The sequence below is a fragment of the Maylandia zebra genome, linkage group LG13, assembly GCF_041146795.1.
Source record: "Maylandia zebra isolate NMK-2024a linkage group LG13, Mzebra_GT3a, whole genome shotgun sequence".
Taxonomy (NCBI): Eukaryota; Metazoa; Chordata; class Actinopteri; order Cichliformes; family Cichlidae; genus Maylandia; species Maylandia zebra.
Window position 1 is genome coordinate 8,760,666 of NC_135179.1, and position 10,756 is coordinate 8,771,421.

Genomic DNA, 10,756 nt, shown 5'->3' on the forward strand with positions numbered 1-10,756 from the left:
CTTTTTCAAAATATCCACCATTGCTCCTGTACACATGTCCAAGCTATCTCAGCCTTGCCTATCTAACTTTGTCTCCAAAATGCTCAACCTGAACTGTTCCTCTGATATACTCATTTCTAATTTTGTCTCTCTGTCAAGAAATAAGAAAATCTAGTATAGAAGAAACATGATCTGTCTTTCTTAACCCTGTCAGTACTCTCGCTGCAGCGTTTTGTATTAAGGGGAACATCAGTGCATCACTGAAGTCACAGTGCATTGATTTGCTTAGCGTGTAATGCCTTTAAATATCCACAAAGGGGCAGAGTGGACCAGTTTAACTAAACAACAGCCGGGCTAACGATCAGAGATGGGGGTTGAATAGATAGAGAGCATACAGAAAGGACGGAGAGGGTTGCAAAAGTCAATGAACAGACAGTGGGATTGTCCACTTCATTCGGTGAAAAGCAATTATGTCCCAGGCTCACAAGTGAGCAGAAACAGGTCCATTTGTAGCTATTTTTAACTCCCTGACGCCTCTGAGCCCTACAGTATTGTTTAATCATTCCAAAGTATTGAGTGTGCCCACTTTGGCCAATTAGGCCAAAACCCCCCAGTCTGTGTCACAGTCAAACTGGATAAACGACACGCGAGCGCAGTCTCATAAAGTAACCGCTTATTTAAACCAGCTAAAAGTCGTGTCCTGGATTGTTATCCCAACCTAGAAACCCCCCAAAGAATCCAAACAATGCGTTGTCTAATTGGGTGAAGGGTTGAGGGAAATCTGTCTGATTAGCCTTCTCCAACAGACGGGGATTAAGCTTTTGGTCTGTAATTATTATAAAGCATACGTCAGCAGACATCCACCCATTTCAGTGGAGCAGAGGGATCCTGCGAGGTGACTGTGCTCTCTCTCAGGCCAAGTCAGACGCGAGGACCCAAGAATAGGAGCAGTACTGGAGCAGGAACAGGAATATCCTCCTGAGTCAGTGCCACGACGCTGACAAACCACGCTCCCCGGCAGAGCTACCTCTGCTCCGATAATCAGCATCCTATGCTATTCTGCTCAAGATGGCGGTGCAGGCAGCGGAGAAGGACGGAGTAGTGAGTATTTTGAAGGTTTTCGGGGAACCGATCCGGGGTTACGTGTGTTGGTATTTATTTTCTGTGCATGGGGGCCTGTTAGTTGCGATTTAAGCGCACCGTTAGGTCGATTATCCGGCGCTTATTGTAAATGCGGAGCGCCGGGCGCAGCGCATTCAGAGCGTAGGGCGACTCCTCTTTCATCTGTGGCCGGGGAGGAAATTGGGAAATCCAATACGCTGTGGTGAAATGCACCGGCGGTGTGTGCTCTTCTAGGCCACCCAGCCGGTGCGCATTTCCATCGTAGTGCAAGATGGTGCCAAATGTGGGGCTCATTTATAATAACTCATGGCTCCCGGCAGGAACGCTGATAACAACATGACAGGTCTGCTGCCACCTCGTCATTGTTGTTGCACGCCGCGTACGAGGCCACACTCTTGTGCATATATTGAATGATAGGCCTGTAGCCTCTTGTTGTGCCTTTAACCTCAGCCATGCAAGTTGTATATCCTACCTGACAGAGCGATAAATGATACTTTGCATCCTGTGTCTTTTGTCACTGGTGTTGAAGAATGTGGAAGAAGACCACCTGAATGACTCGCTGGGGAACCCCGGCCTCATCTCACCTGACAAGGAGGATTTATCACGCCTCCTGGTATGAAATATTTAAACGATTTCCCGAGTGTCCTTGTTTGATGCTCGCTCCTGGCTGTGCGTAATAAATTCAATGTGTGCAATGCGTAGACGGTGCCATTCAGCGGGCGCATCCGGGGGGGCATGCGGCCGGGGAAGAAGATAATAGTGATGGGCATCGTGGACCTGGAGCCAGACAGGTAACATAACACCTCACAAAGGCATGCATGCACACACTCTTTATCTGGAGCCATGTTTTTATCTCTGCATATTTAAAACATTCTGATTTACGTCTGCACAGTACACATTCTTTGCTAAAGGATGTTAGAGATGGGATGTTTTGTTTTTGTTTTTTGTTTTTTTGTTCTTAGGCTAGTCAGACTTGCACGGCCACTCGAGGACACACTGAGTAATGCGTAGGCAGCCAGAAAGAACAGTGGCTCCTTAAGTATGCAGAGACAGGGCGTTCCCTCACCAGCAGGGAGAAAAAGGGGGGGATTTTCTTTTTTTTAAAAATTTTTAAAAAAAAGAGAGAGATCCAGTGAAGCAGATTTGTTTGGGTGTGTCCTTACCCTACATGGAAACTTGTGTCAAACTTGGAAGAAACCTCTCGATGACCTCATCTTGTTTAGTGCCTGCTGCTGGGAGGGTTTTTCATGCCAAAGTTCATGTGAATGTCCCAACAGACAGAACAGCTCCAAGGCCTAAACACACAGTCTTTCTTTGTTGCGTCTCATTACTTAGAAACTTGATGCCTGTAACTGTGACCATAAACTTACACCAAGACGCATAACTGTGCAGCAGCAGCAGGGGAGGGTGGATAAACAGAACTAGCAGCAGGGATTATGCATAATTAACTCACAATTGGTGAGAATTGTTCTTACGCAGCAGAATTATGCATCTCATTTATCCCAGATTATCTGATGTGTGCTTTACCACTACCCGGTTTTGTTTTTTTTTTTTTTTTTTCATACCCTCAGCTTTGATGTCAGCCTGACCTGCGGACGTGATTCAGAGAAAGGGGAGCCTCCATTTGATGTGGCCCTGAAACTCACGGCTCGTTTCACTGACCGTCAGTTCCTTCGCAGCGCTCGGGTTTCTGGGAAATGGACAGAGGAGGAGGCGTCCACTGTGTATTTTCCCTTCATCCCTGATCAGCCTTTTAGGGTAAAAAAATCCCTTTTCTCACATCAAATAATTCTGGGTAATCCCCAGCAGTCGCCTGTAGCAGAGATATTTTCAGAATTAGTTATGTGAGATTATCTGCGCAGCATGATAATGGAACACAAACAGGAAATGTTGTCCATGCTTCATCATATTGTAATGTAAATACAGCCTGTACCCCATATAGTGGCCTGTTTACTGCGTTAGGACCACATCAGCTGTTGTGGTGTGCTGAATGAGTTGGAGTTGGAGGGTGGAGGGGGTTGAGCAGCAGGGCATATGCATGATGAGTAATCTCATAACACCCGAGGACTTGTTAGCTCTTTAATGTCATATTCTGCTCCAATAAGTCTGCACATGAATAACACACATGGTGTACAGCTAAAAATATACAATAGTGGCAATGGAGCGAAGAACAAAGCATGAAGTTTCTCGAGATGTTTTCAGGACACTGAATGAAGTTGTTCTTTCTCCAGTGTAGCCGAAGGTCTGTTTAAAGTGCCAAGTTCACGACACCCACACGTCACCGTGAAATGCACCATAACATTTGCTGCAGTGTTGGCAGCTCTGTGAAATCCATATAGAGGTTATACTTTAGGAGCTGGAGGCTAAAAGACGGCAAATGCCCAAAGCAACTGGGTCGGTAATTTGTGTACTTGTAACCATCTCTATTGCGTAATGTCTCGAAATGTTCAGGACTCTAGTGCATGTGTACAAATTTAGTAAAAATTTATTTTGGCACTGATTGCTGGAGCTATTTTTATTTATCTTGCATAGTGATTGTGACGTGATCTGCTTGAGAAGGAGGTCCAAAGTCTCTTACAGGTGCGCACTGCAGCTGAGTTTGGTTCACTGTCAAAACCAGTGCATATGATTAATCTCCTTTGCAAACTTAAACAATTCAGTAACCCCTTGCTATCCTTTTGATGGGGTACATTATAGTCCTGGAAGAGACCACTCCACCATAAGTTTATGGATTTACAGTGATCCTTACTTCTAAGGAGACACACACAATGTGAGCAAAACTATTCCAACATCATAACAGAGCCACTGGATCCCCTAATTGCTGGGGTCAAAGTAAAGTAAAGTGTGCGTGTTAGTCCCCATAGGGAAATAGTTCCTCTGCATTTAACCCATTCACCCAGTGAAGCAGTGGGCAGCCGCCAGTGCAGCGCCCGGGGAGCAGTGTGTAGGGACGGTACCTTGCTCAGGGGTACCTCAGGGTAGCCGTTCAGTGGAGTCGAACCCCCGACCTTCCGATCATGGGGCTACCACTCTACCTACTGAGCTATCCCTGCCCCAGTCAAGGGTTTTTGCTTAGTGTTTTCCAGTCTGATATCTTTAAAACTCAGCTGTGGATGCATGAGAATTTTTACAAAGAGAAACTCTTTCTGTTTTTTAAGAATGCGAAATATGCATATGCAGACACAACAACTTAAGTTATTTTTAGAGGTGAACCCTGCATCTGGTTGTTGAATGTCAGCTCTCTGATAAAGTGTCATTGTTTGTGGTTGCAGCGTGACTGAGCAGGTCGGCACAGTCATGACTCTGTCGAAAGCTGGAGGCTGGAGATTAAGTCTGCCATGCAGAATGTTTAAAACAAACTCCCTCCTGAATCCAGGGGCATGTGGAGAGACACATGATGTGCTGTGGTCTCAGAGCAGGATGGTTTGTTTCTGCTGCTTCATCTAAAACATTCTGCCTTGAGTTGTTTGACGGTTTCTTTTTTTTTTTAAATTCCCCCCCACTGGCATAAACCACGCGGAGGTGTTTATGCAGTTACATTTTTGTTGTCGGTTTGTTAGGATTCAGTGTGTACACGTACAAACAAGAGAAGAAAATGAGAGCGAGGCTTAGCTCTAGCCTACTTATTCAATAACGTTTTGGGAGCTTTAAATGTTTTAACATCAACTAAAATAGCTGATAGTCATCCTCAGTGTAAGGGGTCATTTGGTCTTTCTCTTTACAAGCGGTTGTCTTTATCATGCACCCTAACCAAGGAAGAAAAAATGACAGATTAGCTTGGGTAAAAGACCGAAAGTTGAGGCACACAACGATGTGTGCCGCTGGTAAAGTTTCTGAGCTGCCTTTCCTCATAACAAGCATCCGTCAACGTTTTCTCCATTTAAAGCAATGCAATATCAGGGATTGTAACATCTAGTCCTTTACTGAATCTATTTTGTAATTGTTTACTCAAATTGAAACTGCACAAATAATATTTTTATATTAACGAGCAGAGAAAGAAATGGTTGTATAAAGTGAGATGCGTCCCTTCAGCTCATGAGGTGATTGTGTGTAACTCTGACACAGCTTTTTCCACCCACCCAATTTCTTCTGCTTATTGTGACTGTATGGAATGAGTGTGTTCAGTCTCTACTTGTCATGAAGTCAAAAGCGGTTAAAGTGCGGTATTTTCTTTCCACCTTTTGCCTAACTGTCTTTTTCTCCATGTCTTTCTTCCTTCTGCAGATTGAGATCCACTGCGAGCACCAGAGGTTCCGGATATTCGTGGATGGACACCAGCTCTTTGACTTTTATCACAAAGTAAAATCTTTGCCCTCTATCGACACAGTACGAATACAAGGAGACCTACAGATTACCAAGCTTGGTTAACTTGCCCTCTGACCAATTCCCGCTCCGCAAGTCGTGTGTGAAGCAAGGACTTGATCACACATGACCACACACACACACGTGCGCCTGTTACATCATCATCCATAGCCCATCGTACAGCACTGCATCAGCATAGTAACTGGATCAAAGTTTTTCTGCTTTGCTGTTTCTTCTTCTTCTTCCTCTTCTTTATGTTGAACCAGGATCTGATGTGATGGTGCTTTGTGGGTGAATGTGTTTGATCCATTTTTCAGGTATTTTTCCCTTGTAGCCCCAGTTTTTAGATCAGCGAACTTGTAGCTTATTTATAGGACATTCCACTTTTATGTCGAATCCTTTAGGGAATTTGAGATGGAGGCAGGTGTGGAGGTTTGAAAAAACCAGTTAGATAAAAATATCTGACAATTAGCAGCTAAAGTGAAAGTTAAGTGTTGCTCATGGATAGAACAAAAACTTAAACTCAATTCAACTCACTTTGTTTAAACATACAAGCGTCCTCTTAAATCTTTTGCTGACCAAGCAACGTGAACAAATGTGCAGTAAAACTCAGACAGGCCAGAGCAGTGTTCCCAAATCAGGCGGATACATGATGTTATGCGAGATGCAACTGGTTTCAATTCAAATATACCTGGACATATATGTATATTTGATATGCTTTAGTTAGATTGAGCTCAGCACAGCTGGATGTGTAACTATTTCAAAAACTCATCTGAGCACAACACAAGACAGCATAGCGGCCTGTTTTCTCTCTGCTGATGTATATCCAACTCTGCTGGCACTCCTCTGCATCCCTTGGGTTTATTCCAGTTGTCATGGTAACACGTCGCAGCCTCATTGACCTAAATACTCAAAAATGAGGATTATATCATGACAAGATGTAGCATCCCATGCTTAACACAGCGTGTCTGGGTAGTTTGCACTTTTCTTTTTTTTCTTCTTTTTTTTAACTACAGCCACTCTCCTGTCAGTAGATTGCGCTATAGAGGCAGTAGAGCTGCAGAGAAATGTTATTTAAAATTTGACTTCTGCTCCTTTTTTCTTTTGCAAGCCTCATCAGAGTTGAACACTAAAATAAGATAGAAGTTTTACTCCTTATATGAAGAAGAAACCGTGCTGTCATCGAGGTCACAGGTTCAGCCGGGTGCAGGTTCAGTCACACATTTTGGAGTCAGGGGTCAGATCCTGGGGGTACTTTGAATGTATAGGGTTGATGTTTTTTTTGTTTATCTTTTTTTTTTTTTTTTCTTTAATAGTAGCATAGAAGATATAGTGATGCACAGATTAATTTCTCAATGTCACAGTTTTTGGTGGTATGGCTGGTGCTGTTTTAGTCCATTATAGGTCTTGTGTGTCTCATGGCTTTTTAAAAAAAGAAAAAGGTTTTCCTGAATCATTCCTCATCGGCATCTTGCCCACACTGATGCAGTCTCATCCTTTCCTAGCGCTGCAGGCTGTGTTTTAGAAGTGTAACTAACACAAATGTCTGGTCTCTTATGCGTTGTTTTCTTTATGACAGTTTCCTTCACTGGGGCAGGGAGCAAGTTCTAAAAAATATAGAGAAGAGATCTTCAAGTTAAACCCACAAGTATTGTGTGTATGAAATCTTAAGGTGCTCTGTTTACACTCTTCCAGTATCAACGTTGATTATGCGTTATCAGGTTTTTGGTTTTTTTTTTCCATACTCTAGAAAGATGTAAAAACTCACTGCAGACATTAAAAGGTACTTTTTTTTTTCTGTTTATGCATTTGTGTTTTTTGGCACAACTTCACCTACTTCTAATATGCAGGTAGGAGAAGGAAAAGTCTGAGGAAGACAAAGCTCTTGCAAAAAGCTGGCCAGATTTGTTCTAGACAAATGGCTTAGGGCAGCAATAAAGTTTCTTTGTTGCTGAAGCCTTGACCTCTTTAAAGGGTTTTATAAGAAAAATGATTTAAGTTTAAGTTATGTTCATGGGTCAGTTATTAGCCTGAATATATTTGCCAAGTTGTGAAAAATCCCTTTTGTGTGTAATTAAAATTGTATTTATTAAAAGTTGGTAAACGGTTATTACCAGTCCCACTTTTAGAAATGTTAATAAATCATTAAAGTTTCCTGGGTTTCTAAAGATGCATTAAAGCTGAAATTATAAACGTTGATAAGCTGTTCATGAATAATAGATACACTCTGGTGCAGATGCCCTGCAGCTGTTTCCCAGACACTTAAAAGAACAAGGCACGTGTCATTTCACATGAAGGGTTAGCCAAGGGGGTTTTTCACAACTGAAACGTTTCCTGAAACTGCTCATAAATGTGATTTGTTACACATTTATAACACGTTAGGGGGTGTAACAGAAACCAAAGTCATGATACAAATAGTACATTTTGAAGGTCATTCAGGTACAGAAGTATCATGCATCACAATAATGGAAAAATGGAATGGCGTACGCTGTTTTTCTAGAATTATTACATTGTTAGAAATCATTAAACTATTCAATAGAAATTCACAGAATAAATGATCGCAACTTGTAAATGTTGGAAAGCGGCGCTGCTGGTTCTGTTTATGACAGTAAAACCTAAACCAGGTTTCATGAGCCTGTTTGATCCCTTTTGAGGACTTTTTTTTAGCAGTTTGACACTGAAGAAGTGAACAGCAGTTGCCTGCACAAAACTGCTCAGACATTTTAACATTTTCACCCTCACATATTCTGTGTTTATCATAAGCCAATGATGGTTTTTGGATCGAATTTTTGCTGCTGTAAAATTGGAGTAAGCCATGAATGAGGCTTCCTTTGTGGGCAAACTCTAAGGAAACTTCTTCATTACCTGTGGGCAGCGTTTGTCAAAATGCAGAAAGGCTGCTTTCTATACATGCATGAGTATTTGCTAGTTCCTTTGATATAGCAATAACATCGCTGCTCCTAGAGCTGACTCTAAGCTTCTTTTTGCCTGGTTGGTCAGACAGCGTCTTCCTGAGTTCTTCGTTTTACCCAAATTTATTCTGGACACAAACGAGCGTGGTACTGAGAATTGCAGTGTAACGGATAGGTGTGTGTGAATCATTCTTACTTTAGTATTACAAGGGCAAATGTGTCCAAATAACATGTAATTATGCTGATTGGGCATGTTGTTGGATGCTATTGGTATTCTGGTGACCATATTTAGTAACAGTTTACTGTAATAATGTTGATATAGTCCATGGAAGTATGTTTGAGTGATGTAAAAACAAGATGTGTGTTGAAGGGTGATGCAGGTTCATGTTTTGGGTCTTCAGTTTACTGTGTTGACAGCAGCAGGAGGTACGGGGGAGGGAGAGGAACAATTCAAGGCTTCCTGTGCTCATTCCAGGGAGCTCTTTATATGTGTGCAGAGCTGAGCTGGGAGTCTGTTTGGCTCAGCATAGTGTACACTTGAACTCTGCCATTAGCAAATTGTTTCTGGAACTGCTGTGTTTTTTTCCAGCTGAGCGCAGTTTGTTTTCCTCTAGGTTTTTAGATGTGGTGCAGGTACAGGATAAGCTTGTGGGGTACTTACCTATTTTGTACTGTTGCACTTTAAAAAAATTGCAAAACTCACAGCGAGAAGAAAACAGTTAAAGCATTTTTACTGTTAAATATGCAGGCCTCTTTTTCTGATCTCCTAATGATCCCACATCTTTTGAAGAACAACCTTGGGAAATCATAATTTATTGCTCTTTGTAACTCTTATTTTATTTTCTCTGCAACACTTTAAAAATGTAACTGAAAAGCTGAATGTCATTTTCTGGCTGATTGTAATCTAATGGTAACCCAGGTGAAATTACTGTCCACAATCACCCCAGTTATTTAGGACCTGCCCTTTTATACCCATTCAGTGAAGTAAATCTTTACACTCTTCCTACCCTTAAAATCCAGCAAGTCTGATGTAAGAGAAGGAGTGTTTGTTTTTGTTTTTTACCCATGTCTGTCTGTTTGTTACCCTCCTTTCGGACTTTGGATGTACGTGGACTCAGGGTTTTTATTTTTGAAGAAAACACATGAAAGCATTTGTTGTGCATGTAAGCTAGTACCTGGCAATTTGGAAAGACGACAGATTGACGTACCAACTATGTATTGCCAGTTTCTGTTTCAGTCAAGCATGCGGTTTTATTTCTTTTTGCCATCTATCCACTGTCTGTTCTTTTGGGCTGTATTTTTTTATGGCCTAATGTGGACTCGAGTATTGAATTAAAATCATTTCCCCATGAGTTTCACCAGGTTAAAGAGCGGTTTTCTAAAAGGTGCTAAAATGACTTCATGGTGTTCATTGAGTAGAAGTAGGCTGATGTGTTGCTGATGTGTTTGTGCGGTTGATCATGTTATCATTTGTATTTATTACACCATAACCAGCAGCTTTGTGTGTGGTAAAGATATCCTGACTGTATAGCTAACGTTTTGCTGTTTATATGAAGGCACGTTGAAAAGCTGAGTCTTTTATAATAATGAAAGTGTTTTCTTTGGCTCTGGGTTCTGATGTGTACAAATATTACAAATGATATGGAAAAAGAGTATTGTCTTAAACTGCAACCTTTCCCATTTCCAGATGCTTTTCTTTTAACTGCACAACAGTTTCCTGTCATTGTTTTCAAGGATGTACTGAGTCGGAGGATCACTCGTGTGCCGGCTGCAGTAACTTTGATCTCCCTGATACTCTTTCATCTCACGCATCATGTTGGCTGTTTGATCTGCTGAAAACAGGAGCACTTGTAATTACCACATGATGTCACATTCCCGAAATAAATAGAGTTGACTGTAAACTTTGTGAGAATGTGCACACGGCCAGTGTTTAGATGAACACAATACATGCTCCAAATGTTTTCCCCCCTCTATGCTTTTGTAAAAACAGCTCCTTTGCAAACCAATAAACTTCTTACGTTGAGTTTTTTCTTCTGATCACTTTTTGTGTAAAATAATTTTGAAGGTTATAGATGCATATCGATGAGGAGATTGATGATATATATTAGTCTCCTGTGTTTGTGTTTAGACCTGTCTTTCTCTTTCCCCTCACTCCAAAACCTGTTATGGCAGATAGATGTCTTCCTCTGGTTTTGCTTGAGGTATCTTTCTGTTAAAAGGGAATTCTTCCTCCCTGCTCCTCCTCTAAAACATTCTGAGTTTGGTGATTTCAAGGAGAACGGTACTTGTCTGACTGCATTGTGCCTAGTGTAAAGTTTGGTGGAGGGGGGATTATGGTGTGGGGTTGTTTCTCAGGCGATGGGCCCCTTCGATCCAGTGAAAGGAACTCTTAATGCTTCAGCATACCAAATCATTTTGGACAATTTCATGATAATAATAAT

The 10,756-nt window shown here is 41.7% G+C and overlaps 2 protein-coding genes across 4 annotated transcripts in view; one reads left to right on the forward strand and one right to left on the reverse strand.

The window, feature by feature from the left end:
- The window catches only part of abch1 (ATP-binding cassette, sub-family H, member 1), a 34,880-nt gene extending 33,221 nt beyond the window's left edge, over positions 1-1,659 (reverse strand). For both annotated transcript variants that reach the window (XM_076891478.1, XM_004553464.5), the window contains exon 1: positions 1,574-1,659. In XM_076891478.1, the coding sequence (XP_076747593.1) occupies positions 1,574-1,602 (29 nt within the window). In that variant the 5' untranslated portion in view covers positions 1,603-1,659. The remainder of the gene's footprint in view (positions 1-1,573) is intronic.
- Positions 676-10,338, forward strand: lgalslb (lectin, galactoside-binding-like b). 2 transcript variants are annotated; one of them, XM_012919700.4, is made up of 5 exons: positions 676-1,080; positions 1,622-1,714; positions 1,804-1,892; positions 2,673-2,859; positions 5,326-10,338. In XM_012919700.4, the coding sequence occupies exons 1-5, from the start codon at positions 1,048-1,050 to the stop codon at positions 5,467-5,469; spliced, it is 546 nt and encodes a 181-aa protein (XP_012775154.2). In that variant the 5' UTR covers positions 676-1,047; the 3' UTR covers positions 5,470-10,338. The 2 variants fall into 2 exon arrangements, with proteins under 2 accessions (XP_012775154.2, XP_023008184.1); XM_023152416.3 differs by having other exon boundaries at positions 1,631-1,714.
- The last annotated feature ends 418 nt before the right edge of the window (positions 10,339-10,756 follow it).

What these genes read in the sequence shown, in the direction of transcription:
- lgalslb (XM_012919700.4), top strand. Translation starts at nt 1,048, where the DNA reads ATGGCGGTGCAGGCAGCGGAGAAGGACGGAGTA. An exon ending in CAGCGGAGAAGGACGGAGTA is followed by an intron (nt 1,081 to 1,621) that starts GTGAGTATTTTG and finishes CTTTTGTCACTG; the next exon opens with GTGTTGAAGAATGTGGAAGA. An exon ending in AGGATTTATCACGCCTCCTG is followed by an intron (nt 1,715 to 1,803) that starts GTATGAAATATT and finishes TGCAATGCGTAG; the next exon opens with ACGGTGCCATTCAGCGGGCG.